Below are 14,661 nucleotides of genomic sequence, written 5' to 3' on the forward strand. Positions count from 1 at the left end.
ATAAAAATTTATATCATAATTCATATAACTAATATAGTTTTGTAAGAAAAAAATAAGTTTGATAAAAAATTAAAGCTACCGATGCAGAAGGGTATTCATGTAACACGTTATTCTTACACCTTCCAAATACACAACATAGACATTAATTCAGATGACGGATATCATGTCGTGCCCCCTTAACAGGGTTAGACGTTGGACTATAGGAACAACTTATAGAACTGTCATTATATGGCTAAGAAATTTGACAAAACTGTATTTTCAGGCAGATGTTGAGAAGCTTATAGCTGATAGCGCGGTTCAGTAAGTCATAAGAGGTGACCCACTGCAGTGAACATCAGAAGCATCGGTAAGCCTTTGCCTTGGAGACAATGTTATGATTCCAGCTGCATCTACATCAGAGTTCAAAATGTTTTTCCTCTTCTGAATTTCACAACTGGGTTTCTCTTCTGATGCCTCGGCAACTGGACTCGAACCCTCTGCTTCCTTGGGGTTAACAGACACCATGGCTTGAGCTTCTGTCACCACTGATGCATCACCATCTGTAGCATATAAAATCTTTTTGATTGCTGCAACAATCTGCAATAGCATGTAATAAAACTTTAACAACTGTTTTTACTACAAATAACATTTGTCAATGTGAATGTCAAAAGAGAATACAGGGGAGTCTTCAATTTCTGGAGTCTGGCTGAGAATCTCAATGTCTCTCAACTTTGCGAAGTAGAAATCCCTTTCTTTCTCAAGACTATCGACAGATAGCTTCAACTCAGTGATCTACATCGTGCAGGAGAAGGCGTCAGATTCTAATTAATTCTTTAACAAATAAAACCATAAATTTGCTCCACGAATTAAAAGTACCTGCTCTTCGTATGCAGCCATTGATGTAGATGGCTTGGATGATGCCTTTGCAGAATGATTAGAAGGGTTCGCTGATGATGGAACATCATTGTTGTTCCTTCTAGCATGGGAAGATGAAGGTCTAGGAGCAGCACTTGAACCTTTGGTTGAGGATTGTTGAGGTGCTGGTTTCTTGCCTGCTTCTCTTCCTCCTCTAGAAGCCTCTCTCCTTTCTAGAGGATTGTAACTACATATGATAACGGCAAAAATCACTCATGGATCTTTTCATTTCCCTTAATTCATATGATATATACAGACTTAATGGATAAACAAAAATAAGCCTTGATGAAGTAGAACAACACCATAAAGGCAGAAAGCGAAACCCTTCATCAAGTAAAGCAGCCAGTTTCATGAAACTCGATTATGAATTACGCAATTATGTATACACTAAAGCTCTGGCCTAAATGTCAGTATCAAGTGCGACAAAGCATTCATTAAGTAAAACATTCACTTTCATGAATCATGAATACACCGGAGCTCTCAAATATGACAAACTATTGCAATTTTTCATATTAGTGAGGGAAGAAAGATTAATTAAACAAGGACAATTTCTAATAAAGAAAAATGGTTTTAGAGTCATTTGAAACAATTAATGTTGGCCAAAATTCCCAAATTTTAATACTATTACGAATCTGAAATTGACCAGGGAAAAGAAACCATCTGCCGGCTTATAGAAAACAAAGAAAATTAAGGTTTAAAAAAGTTTACTTATGAAGGCCGCCTCCGTTAACCGAATCACAGTATCTTTCATCCATTGCATGAACTCCAGATTATCAAGCGGCCTTCCTTTCACCAACTTGCTCACCTCAATATGCTAATACAATGGGAAAAAATGTTAAAAAAATCAAAACCAGAAAACAAAAGAAATCATTGAAAACTAAAATAAAGTTAAGACCTTGGTGATTTTGAGTTTGTTAAAGACATCTTGGAGGACTTTGTAGTTTTGGATCATCTCGTATTCGTTCTTGGCATCAAAATTGACTTTGTGCATCGGTACCATCCCTGGATGAACCGAATCCATCAACTGACAATGAACGGCACCAGAACAAGCCTGAAAACCGGATCCAAGATTTATCAATAAATCAATTTTTTGTGTGGATTATATAAAAAAATTAGACAGATTAAAGATTAACAAAAAGGAACCTCTTCGACTTTGGAGAGATTGAGATGGAGAGTGGTGTTGATCCAAGCAAGAATCTCGGATCTGCCGACGAAGTAAGCCCCATCCATCATGCCAATGTTCGTCGCCATTGCTTTCTTTGTCCTTCGGCTTTGCTGTTTTGGTGAAATTCAAGCACGCGTCTTTTTTTATATCTTTCTTTTTTTTTTTTTCTGAATTTTCTTTCTGGCACCGAGATTGTAATGGAAGTTAGACGTTCGAAAGGGTTTTTAAAATGATAGAATGAGCGGGATCTTTTCCAATTCAAAAATAAGGGCTAAAATGGAAACACGTCCCAAAATATATCTCTCTTAATTTCTTTGGAAATAATTGCATTAAACGTCTCAAATTATGCTTAGAATTTATTTGGTCCCAAATTATTAAACATTCTAATTAAACTATCAAACTATGAGTATGGTTTTAATTGTATAGTTTAATCGGTATACAATCTACTTAAGTTTTTTTTTTGACGTAAGTAGAAGTCACTATGTTATTTTTCTTTTTGACGCAAGAAGAAATCACTAGTTTTATTAGAAAATAGAAAATATGTAATTCATAATAAATATTTATAATTATAAGCGTAAATTATACATATAATTAAGACATTTCTTATAATCATTACATAAAAAACTAATTATTTAGATCATACAAGGACCATAAAAGAAAAAAGTTACAAACTCGAACAAATATATTGATATGAATACATCTAACAGCATTGGCAACGACTCATGACAGGGGATGAAATTACTTATAAAAATCATTGTCAAATCATAAATCAGAGTCAAGCATCATGAGACAACTATCTCCAAACGCAAATCACGTATCTAAATCCAATCCAAGGGTCCAAAGTAGAAACTATCAGCGTAATAACTAATAAGCGATATCTTAATCAGTCAAGACAATGTCAAATATAATCCTAAAGAAATTAAACAAAAGAAAAAAGAAAATTTAGTTGTCATTAGAGGCTAAATAAGTTTAAGAGCTAATTTTTTAAAGTTTGAGGATAAAAAATACAACAAAATTTGGAAATAATCTAGGGTTTTTTTATATATATATATATATATATATATATATATATATATATATATATATAAGTGTTTGAAAATTATTTTAAGATCTAGGTTACGGTGCACATTAAACTCGTCATAAAAGAATAAAGGGCACTACAACAAAACAGAGTTTTAGCGACGCTTTTTTAGTCTTATAGCGGCGTTTTTAAGCGCCGCTAAAAGTATTTGCGGCGATAGGAAAAACGCCGCAAGAAGTGCCAGCAATACCAACGCCGCTAAAGTTAGCGGCGTTTGAGAACAAAAAACGCCGCAATAGGTCAATATATATTACGGCGTTTTTGGAACAAACGCCGCAAAAGGTCAGATCTATAGCGGCGTTTTTGGATACAAATGCCGCAAAAGAGCATACCTATACTGGCGCTTTTAGAACAAACGCCGCAAAAGGTCAGACCTATAGCGGCGTTTTTGGACACAAACGCTGCAAAAGGTCAGACCTATAACGGCATTTTTAAACACAAACGTCGCAAAAAGTCAGACCTATAGCGGCGTTTTTGGATACAAACGCCGCTAATTACCTTTCTTTAGCTAATATTAATAATTGATTTTGCATATTTCATTTCTGCTATACATCACCTAAATTTATATCTAGCTTTATCTAATTAACAACAACCATACATTTTAATTAAGACAAAAAACATAATGAAAAATACTTAACAACAAAATAAATTAAAGTTTTTTTTATGGAGAGAGAACCTTAAAAGACATTAAAGTACAAATGAGTTACAAATGAACCTCAAAGTGTAGATATACATGGATTTGTTGTTCGATACATCCTCAATTTCACTAGCGTCATCATCATAACCTCCAGATATGCCTTCTAAAGCTAATTTGTTTCCCACTTCATTGGAATTTGTCATATTCATCGTCTTGACATCTTATTTGAAAGTATCATTTGACAGTGAATGATCTCTCCTCAATAGATTAAAAACAAATGGGAAACGTTGTGCCAGTCTATTAAAGAAGCCGCTTTTTGTTGAAGTTTGTTCTTTAAGATTACTACAATTACAATAATTTAGATGAGACTAAGAAGAGAAGGAAACAACCAGCAGAACTTGCATTCATAACCTACATGTGAGTGATTGAGAACTGAAAAAAGATGTTGCAACAAACAACAAAAACAGGAAGTCAGGAACCATGAAAGCTTTATCTGCTTATAGTGAATGTTGAACCCAGAAAAAGAACGGCACAGGTCAGCTATATCTAAAATGACAAACTATTATTACTGAATACACTACATATGAGTACAGTTTTTACATATTCTACAGCAACATTATCATGTAGTGCTGTCTGTAAAAGTAAAACTGGAGACGATGGCGTACAAAGCATTTCTAGTAAAAAGAAAAGTTTGGCTCCCAAATGTTCTAAATAATCTAATTGGGAGATGACTTTAACATAACAATGAAAATAAGAATAAAAGTTACCTGCCCTGTGCTTTTCATATTTTGTGACAATGCCTAGATTTTTTTGATATTCAGCTGCAGAAATGAGGATCTTCAATTATGCGCTATTGTTTCTCAGATCCTAATTTGGAGATTGTAAAATTTTGTATTCTTGATCCTCCATTGTCAGTCAGGAGGATGCCACAAGCTTCACCAACATGGCCTTATTCATATATCTTCTTTTTCTTCAGAAGGGTAGGAAATATAGAGACCATCCCGATAAGGAAAAGCACGGACAAGGTCTTGAAATCATAGAGGTCCTTAACAGACCTGAGATCCCCAAGTGCGAGGCCAGCCTGAAGAGTGCGAGGCCAGCCTGAAAGAAGATACAATGGTGGTCTTAAATCAAATAAGTTATCTGAATATATATGGCTGCCATCTTTTTCTATCATTTGACTTGCATACAACACCAACGGATTGAAATGAATTAAGTCTCAACACAAAGTTAGAGACTCGATTCCATTACAACGAATGATCCATTAGATGTTGACAAATAAATATACCCAAATGACATCCATTGAACCCAACCTGACATTAGGAAAATGTATCCAGGGAAATTCAGTAATATATTAAGTAAGAACCCTATTACAATAAGAATCGGTTCTTTATCAACAAGCACCTACTTCAAACTTTTTTTTATAGAAATCTCCCTAGTTAGTCTCTATGGTTGAACAACTCAATATTTGGCTAAAAGTAGAAAACTGATGTAGATGGATATGTATAGTGATCTTGTAGAAACTTTTCTTATTCCAAATTGTTAAGAATACACATCAATTAATATAAAACCTTCACAAACAAGGCATAGAAATAAATTGGATATGACACAAGCATCTGTTTTCTTTCAACGGACATTTTCAGGCGACAATACCAACAGTAACAGAAAAGAAGATAGGGTAAAACAAGTGAAAGATGCTAAATTAAGAGGGAAAACACGAACGAACGAATAGTTCCAAAGACAGTAACAAGAGGAAAAATGAAGATACCTCAGCTTGAAAAAACCTTAATTTATCAGGCCACAAACAACTGACCAAAGGTCTGCCAATCAGCTTTGATAGAAAAAAAACAGGAGCATGCTCCAGTTGTGGCATTGAAGACAACCAAGAAAAGGCCTTTAACACCAAAGAAAGCTCCAGCTAGCAAAGACATGAAAATCGTTCCAGGAATCATAAAAGTTTGCATGAAGATATAAGTTGAGCAGTAACCCAAAATGAATTGTGTTGGGTAATCCTTTGCATATGTTGCAATATTATCTCTGAAAAAGAACAGAAAAACAAGGACTTCAGTAAAATAAGTTGCAGCTAAAACATCACAGAAAGAAGTTTCACGACAAAGTAGAAGCACCCGGCAACAAGAAAGTAGTAAATAAACAAGTAAACTAAAGTACATGATATAAATAAATTAGGAATGGTAATTTCAGCAACAATGCATTGTTAGTACATAGCTGGATATACTCGGTATGCAATATTCTCCCTACAATTTGCATTATTCGATGCCCTCACATGATCCACATATGAACTAAACTCATCATTAGTCATAGATTGCTTTTTAACTCCCTAGTGCTACACATTAAGGACAAAACAAATCAAAGGATTCATTCCGGGCAGAATATAAATGATAAGAGTTCTCATCCACAACTATCTTCACCTACAATATAACACAAAAAAGGAGGCATATTTCAATTTAAAAAAAATTAACTACAATTATAAGCTAAAATATTCCCAATAGTTCTCTCTAGCTCAAAATCCTATATAAACCACAAGAAATCTAAAATGGGCATTTCCAAAATCAACAGCAATGATCAAATCCAAGGATTTGGCACACAAATTAAGCTTATTTCTTCATCAATTGAGAGAGAGAACACCAGTTTTTATTATAAAGGGGGGGGGGGAATCCTACTTGAGCAATCGCAGATTAGAGATAGAACGAGGGATCTTGAGTTTCCCGTACTCGGTAGCGGGCATGGTCAGGTAGATACAGAACAAGCCGGTAGAAAAAATCAAGAAAACCCCGAAAAAGGCAGCCAATTCCCACCTTGAAACGGGGAACCTCTCCGATTTTAACCTCTTCCCCGACGAAGAATCGTCATCTTCCTTGCTACTGATGCTTAACAATGCCGCCGCAGCACTCTCCTCGTCCCTCAACACATTCCTCGGAGCCGCCATTTTAGAACATCAACAAGATGAAAGTGCACAGAAACAAAGCTGTTGGGGGAACTTAGGATCCCAAAAGAATATAATGACGTTAATAAATAGAAACAAAAGGTTGCTGAAGAATTAAAGAATCGTTTATGTGGGAATAGAATGGGGTGTTATGATGAACCCTATTTTGAAGAGAAATTTTTTTGAATTGGATGTGCGAGACCCTAGAGACCTTTAAAGCAATGCTTTCTTTTCGATGCCCAGACTGAATCTATGGAATTAGGGTTTTGTTTCGATATGTTAAAGTAGTGTTCAGTAGCAACGTTTTTTTACGTAAACGCCACTAGGTAATATGACAATTGCGGCGTTTGGTATTAAAACACCACTAAAGTACGAGTCTATAGCGGCGTTTGTGTAAAAACGCCACAAAAGTACGTGTCTATAGCGACGTTTGTGTAAAAATGCCACTAAAGTACGAGTCTATAGCGGCGTTTGGTATTAAAACGCCACAAAAGTACGTGTCTATAGCGGCGTTTGTGTAAAAATGCCACTAAAGTACGAGTCTATAGCGGCGTTTGGTATTAAAACGCCACAAAAGTATGTGTCTATAGCGGCGTTTGTATAAAAACGCCACTACATTACGATTATTTAGCGGCGTTTTTATACAAACGTCACTAAAGTATAGTATTTTACGGCGTTTGTTCAAAACGCCACTATATGTAAACAATTACCGGCGTTTTCAGTAAAAACGCCGCTACATCCGCCGTTAAAAACCATTTTTACTGTAGTGGGGGTTCCATAAAACATATTAAAAAATAAAGCTCGTCATATGAACGAAAGAAAATTGTATGGAACTTATTATGTCCTCATGACGAATTCCACGTGTAATGTAACAAATAAAGTTTGAATCCTATGGGGTGCATTATTTTGACTTTTTGCTTTGCGAAAGTTACAAATTTTATTGGGCAGTTTTCAAAACCTCTTCCTTCGTGGCAGCGGTGGTGTTCTTCTCAGAACAACACTCTGTCATTTTTAGTTATGTTTTATTGTATTTACTATAATAATACTCTTGGCCCTTTCTCTAGAAAGGGTATCAAGGCTTCTGGTTTTTTGGACTCTCGGTGTAGGTTTTTATTGTCTTCTTTTCGGTTTTTTATTTTCCCTGAATATATGGTTATTGTTTTCCCTATGCATGGTTCTTCTGCTCGTTTGTATAAGATGGTTCATTGGTTATCGCATATATGTGCCAGATGGGATTGCTGCTAAGGGGAGATCGTTTTTTCAATTGGTCATTTTGGTTCTTCTTCTAGTTTCTCTCCTCCATGTTTGATGCTTGGAGCCGTTGGTGTGTTCAGTTTTTATACGTTATTACTTCACTTGTTAATGGTTTTGTTTATAGGAGATCTCTACGTGGTCATTGTTATATTTTATTTTCGATAGTCTCAATTGTATTTGTTCAGTCTGTAATTGGTAAAACGTTTGTTGATACGACTTTAGATAAATAAAATATCCTGGTTATTTTCAAAAAATAAAATCGTCTGAATTATTTGACATACGAAGTCTAAAAATATCATTATACCTATTTAAAATGATTATTATTACATTAACAGTGTAAATTTTATCTCCAAGCGGATATAACATTATCATTTATCATGAAGTTATATTTAAACATTAAAAAGCCGATACTTGGTACTTGCTGCATGAACTATATGAGTTTGTGAAAACCAAACCATATCATCGAGACTTGATATGCGATTTCTTCTTCTTTTTTTAACTCGTCATATTTATGTTATCTATATAATATGGTGTTTAAACTTTTATTCACATGTTTCCAATATACATATCTTATATCTAAGGTGACGATAAGCAGTAAAATTGATGGTTAGATTGACGAAATTAGTTAAGTATTATTGATATTTTAAGAGTTAATTTAAATTTTAAAATTGATGGAACACTCTAAAATATGAATTATAATTAGGAATTTATGATACAAATAAGTTGTTTACATAAATTAAAGAAAAATAAAGGTTACTATTATCATATATGAGTTTATGATATTATTCAAACACCAATGTTATCAAATGTGAATTGTATATTATGATGTTATTCAAACATCATCAATGTTATCAAATGTGAATTTGGTGTGGTATTTATCTATCTTGAATGTTGTATACTGAATTTAAAAATGTTAAGTTTAAAAATTAGTAATACATAGAAGTGTCACATCGAGAAGATCTAATACATAATGATGTTATACATTTTTCAATTCGAAATAAACTTTGAAAATGAAAAAAAAAACTATCAATAGATCATCACATACATTTTTGTCTACAAATATAATCTTCCAATTTTGTTCAACGTTTATCAGTATCCTAAACAGTGTAGTGAAGGTGAATTTGAAGAAGGTATTTTGTCAATAATTTGTAAGGCTTCTTTCATCGAGGGTCTCTTATGTGGGATGGGAGATGCACAATTGTACCCCAACTTAAAACAAGCCAACAACCCCTCTTCTTTGCCTGCCAATTCACCTCGAATCGGTGCGTCAGCCATCCTCAACGCCTTCATTTTGTCTTCAACAACAATCCCATTCCCCTCACCCAACTCATCCACCACTATCACTTTCCCCGTCAGAAGCTCCAACAAGATGACTCCAAATGCATAAACATCCCACTTGGGGTTGGGCTTGAGGCTCCTGAGTGACTCGGGGGCTCGGTAAGGGGATACGCAGAAAGAGCTTGGGCTTGGACTTGGGCTAGGTCCGGCTAGGTCTTGAAAGCTATCTCTCGATGCTGTTGATCTTTTGCTGCCGAAATTTCGAGCCGAGATGCCAGCTTTGGAACTCGTGTCGCCCGTTACTAGCCTCTCGAGCCCGAAATCTCCTATCTTTGGTTCCAGCTCGGAGCCTAACAGAATGTTGCTGGGTTTCAAATTGGCATGCACGTGTTTCTTGTCGTGGAGATATGCCAACCCACGGGCCACTCCTCTCGCGATTTTTAGCCGAGCTTCCCAGGGTAGATGACAAGGTGAAGAACCAGCTTTTCCTGGTGAAAAAAGTACAAAAAGACGAAAACTTAGTAACTGTAAAGCATGAAAACAATGTGCAAACGTATGACTTGAACCCACTTTCGCATTCTTTAAACAACTAGGTTCTGTTTCAAATATTCCAGTCAAGACTCGAGTACCCATCGCAGTTTAGCAAATACCCATGTTAGTATTGCTAACGTGCGCGTGTTTCACTTGGAAAGTGTGATAAAATTGGGAGTTAGAAAAGAGGACTGACTGTGACGAGCGTTGGCGAGGCTGCCGTTTGGTACAAAATCGTAGATGATAAGCTTTTCATCGACTCCCCAATAGAAGCCGCGAATCCTGACCAAATTAGGGTGCACCAGTTTAGCAATGACTCGAACTTGGGTCTCAAAATCCTTGAACCGAACCTCACTGTTCTCCCCAATCCTTCGAACCGCCAAAGAACTCCCATCACCAAGCACTGCCTTGTACACAATACTAGACCCCGTCGCACCTAAAATGTAAGCCGACGCTTTGAGTAAAGTCTCGAGCTCAAGCTGTTTTTCACCATCGACGGTCACCAATGTACCTTTCTTGTCGTGTTCTTGCCCTTGCTGCCGTTGATTATCTTGACTTTTGGTCCCGCTTTGATCTTCTTCGGTCTCGGAAATGGTTTCGGATTCTTCCTCGTACTCTGTTATGTTCCTTAAACACGACCATCTCTTAAACCCTCTGGATTCTGACAACGACGTAGACCAATTATCGTCGTTGCCCGCGCTAGTAGCTTCTCGTTTTGCTGTAGTTTCAACTCTCTTTTGGCTCTTGAACTTGTAAACGATAAAGAAAACCATGATGAAAAATCCAATCCCCGCTATGTCTCCGACAATGATTCCTATTATGGTTCCTGGTTTGAGCCTGTTTTGTCTTGTTCTTTTAGCTCCAGGAGATGGTTCTATTGTCTTGGGAATGGCTGCGATTGCCGGAGGAGAAGATGACGGTGAGAAAGCTATTGGACAATCACGACCGGTAACTTCACCGCACAGATAAGGATTCCCGGAGAAATATTTGGATTCTTGACTCGTAAAAACAACGGAATCAGGGATTTCTCCGGTGAGATTATTGAAGGAAAAATCAATAGTAGCGTTATCAGGGATTTTCTCTGCGAATTGGGACGGAATTTCTCCGGAAAGCTTGTTGTAAGAAACGTTCAAGTCCCTAAGATTGTCACCTCCGAAGTTTGGCGGCAAAGAACCATTGACAAGGTTGGCAGAAACATCTAGAACTTGAACAGACAGGAACCCGGTTGGAAGACTGCCGGAGAAGTAATTGTTCTTGAAAGAAACAACAGTTAGATTCTGGATTGTTGTAAGAGTGGCGGGTAAAGTACCCGTCAATTCATTGTCGGAAAGGTTGAGAAACTGGAGGCTCTGCAACATTCCTATCGTCTCCGGCACCACACCATAGATCAAGTTGTTGGACAAATCAAGAAACCGAAGACGAGTCGCATTGAAAATCGACAAAGGAAAAGACCCATTAAGGTAATTGTTGGAAAGATCAAGTTTTTCAAGGAATTGAATCGTGCCCAGACCGTACGGAATTGAACCAAGAAGCTGAGAATTGGGCAAAGACAAGGCTGTAACACGAGAGTTGACACAAGTTACTCCGTTCCAAGAACAAGGTGTCTGGTCGGAGGAATTCCAGCTTTGTAGTGCTTGCAGAGGATCACCGAGAATGGAGGCCCTGAAAGAAAGCAAAAGAACTCCATCTGCAATTAAACCCAGACCTTGAACCACAAGAAAACCAAGAAGAAGAAACACTATTCTCCACCGAAAATGGAGTTTATTAACAGCAGAGAAGGAAGTCATGATTTGTGAAACTGATCCCACATTTCTTCTATGAGAAGAAGTGTTTGTGACTTAAGCACTGACCTAGTAACGGAGAGATTGATCATTTATGTTAATGCGCAGAGGCCATTTAATCAAACTTTGTCAAAAAGAAATAAGTAATAAAATATATTTACAAGTAGAAAGCTAACACGGTGATTTTATCAAAATATCATCCGTACATGTAATAATTATATGTCAGACATCCTTTCTCTTAATATTATCGATCTAGCACTTTTTCTGTCAAGGTGCGAATGGCGGGGTTCTGTCCGAGTTGTCTCCACATCAAAATAGGCGCAGATGGCGATCTGCGCCTTCTAAGGGTTTCTGACACGCGTACGCAAGGCGCGGATAATAATTCGCACTTTTCTTTTAATACCCCAACTGTCAACCTCCCACATTTATGGGAAACCCGTGTACCTCTCTCCTCTTTCTATAAATATCCCCTCCCCTGTTCTCCAAACACAACATCTAAACTACACTCAAATATCAAATTATTTCATTCTTCCGAGTATCAATATTTCTATTAAGAAAGTAAAATATTTTTATTATATTATAATAAATCAATAGTTTATTATTTTATTAAATTTTATTATACTAACTTTTTATTAATTTTTGCAGTTATAAAATGGAATGTGGGTTGCTACATTTAGATGAGAATCATATCTCGAGTTATTTTTCCCGATACGATAACAATTTTAAATTCTATTGTAATTTTAATTGTTGTTAATGTTTTATTTATTTAATTTGTTTAATATTAGTTTATATTTTAATTTCTATAATATTTATTAAATTAGGAGAGAAACTGTATATTAGATCAATTAATTCGTAACCTTAAGTTAGAGATATATACTCGTGTATGACTGTATTTAGTCGAGGCTGGATTCGGTTGTGTAACAAAATATGAAGGGCATTGTAACCTTAAATCTTACCTTATTTCTACATTGGTTGAGAGGTGGAGACCAGAGACACACACATTTTATCTTCTGTTTGGAGAGTGCACGATTACGCTGGAGGATATTTTCATGCATTGGGGGCTTTCGATAGATGAGGATGTGATTTTTGGGGTGGCGCATGGTGATTAGCATTCCTTGTCCGAGGAGTATCTTGGATGTGTCCCGCATAATTTCAATGGTGGTCGAATTCTATTAAATTGGTTCTATACAACTTTCAAACATTTGAGTGGCGACACCTCCAAGGAGCAGGTTAAAATTTATGCATGAGCTTGCATATTACCACTCATAGAAGGGATTCTGATGCCCGACAAATCACGCAACCAAGTTCATTGTATGTGGTTACGTCACCTCGTAGATTTTCATCATGCTAGCACACTTAGTTGGGGCTCCGCATTTTTGGCATTTTTGTATAGGAAAATGTATCGAGCTACTGACTATCGAAAAAATACTATCGACGGATGTCTCCTTCATCTCTGTCTTGGGCGTAGTATTGCATGCCCTTTTTATGTCCGGTGGTGAAAAATCTGTTGGTCTTCCCGCTTTTATTGAGGTAATTTAAATACTGATTTCTTATAGAAATAATTTTGTTGAGTATATAATGAAAATTATTTCATTGAATAGGGTCAAGTGTAATAAAAGATCATCATGATTTACCTGATAAATTGGAAGAAATATTATTATCTACTTTTAATTATTATTATATAATTAGAATATTATTTGGATAAAAATTATATATATTTGTTTTAGTTTCAATGGGCTCCTTCTTGTACTAAAGAAATGAGTATTTGCATCCCACATCACTTAAGAGGCTCATTAGATGTCTGGATGTCAGTGGTCCCTCTGATATGTTATGCTATTATCGAGTGGTATCCTACTGGTCGCGTGCTCTGCCAATTTGGTTTTGTACAATATATTCTGGAAGCACCTAAGAATTTCGACGATTTGCATATCATCGATAGACGGGGGAAAAAAGAATTTGACTGGATGTTGAAGCACATTGAGTTGGTAATGATATGGGAGGATCGACATAGGTGTATTCCCTGTCCAAAACCCATTTATATAGATCATTACTCGATTACGAATGATTATTATGAGTGGTTCAACACGAACGGGAAACTATTACTACTTTCAGATGAAGTATGAGGCGGGAGCATTCATCGACATTGACAAAGACATTCATCGTCACAGCATCATTGTCGCCCAACTAGTGGACAGAGAGCATGCACTTTCGGCTCTTCCACAACTGCAACACCGGAACCATCACAGTAACCACTGTCTACACCACTGTATATTTCTTAGTCGTTTTAGATGGCACCGCGACCATTTCATATGCCACTACAGTCGAGTCATACACCACCGCTTCCATACCAAATGTCGCCTTTGCCATAGAGTTTTATAACCCTTCTTGGCGGATATTATACTTCTAAGCTTGTAGATCTAATTTGGGGTTCATATACTGGTTATTTGGCGGGTGAAGCTTCACCACATTCACAGACACCTCAGGTGCAATTTTCACACTCATCGATGATGATCTTTTCACACTTTTCACAGTTTTCTTTGAGCGGTGGGATAGTCAGCCATACACCTCTAGGGTCCTTATTCTATGGAGGTGTTACACCGTTATTCATCCCTCATCAACAAAATGTATTTACTTCTGATGATGATTATGATGATGATGATGATGATGATGATGAGAGTGAGGAGGAAGAACAAGTTATATGAAGAAATCCCCATCGACACAAACAATCAAGACGTCGGCATCGATAAAGTTGTTTACTTTGTTATTCTTTTATTTAATTTTGTTTGTTTACTAGCAATTGTAAAGTTTTTATTTAATTATGGACTTTTTATTTATTTTGTTTCTTAATTTTTTATTATTTAATTGTTAGAATTGTTTTTATTTTTTAGTTCTTTTTATCTTTTTAGTTGTATCGTTTTCTTGTTTTTAGTTTGATCAAAATTATTTTTATTATTTAATTTCTTTACTTGCCAATTAATCGGTGATGCTCAAATGAAATTAACTGAAAGTAAATGAAAATTAAATAACATAAACTTAGATTTCACAAACAACAAATTCGTCAATCACAACATCAACGATTACTTGATGACAAAAGAG

At 36.1% G+C, this 14,661-nt stretch overlaps 1 protein-coding gene and 2 pseudogenes across 1 annotated transcript; all 3 read right to left on the reverse strand.

Annotated features, from left to right (window-relative positions):
- Positions 1–128: 128 nt before the first annotated feature.
- On the reverse strand, positions 129–2,236 carry LOC120216382 (annotated as a pseudogene).
- A 2,369-nt stretch (positions 2,237–4,605) lies between these two features.
- LOC120216503 lies at positions 4,606–6,724 on the reverse strand (annotated as a pseudogene).
- Positions 6,725–8,980: 2,256 nt separating this feature from the next.
- LOC120216383 (probable LRR receptor-like serine/threonine-protein kinase At4g37250) lies at positions 8,981–11,612 on the reverse strand. Its single transcript, XM_039213826.1, has 2 exons — positions 9,981–11,612; positions 8,981–9,741 (listed from the first exon to the last, which is right to left on the reverse strand). Exons 1-2 carry the CDS (start codon positions 11,569–11,571, stop codon positions 9,065–9,067), a joined length of 2,268 nt encoding a protein of 755 aa, XP_039069757.1. The 5' UTR covers positions 11,572–11,612; the 3' UTR covers positions 8,981–9,064.
- Positions 11,613–14,661: the final 3,049 nt, after the last annotated feature.

The sequence above is a fragment of the Hibiscus syriacus genome, unplaced genomic scaffold (assembly GCF_006381635.1).
Source record: "Hibiscus syriacus cultivar Baekdansim isolate YM2019G1 unplaced genomic scaffold, ASM638163v2 tig00110160_pilon, whole genome shotgun sequence".
Taxonomy (NCBI): domain Eukaryota; kingdom Viridiplantae; phylum Streptophyta; class Magnoliopsida; order Malvales; family Malvaceae; genus Hibiscus; species Hibiscus syriacus.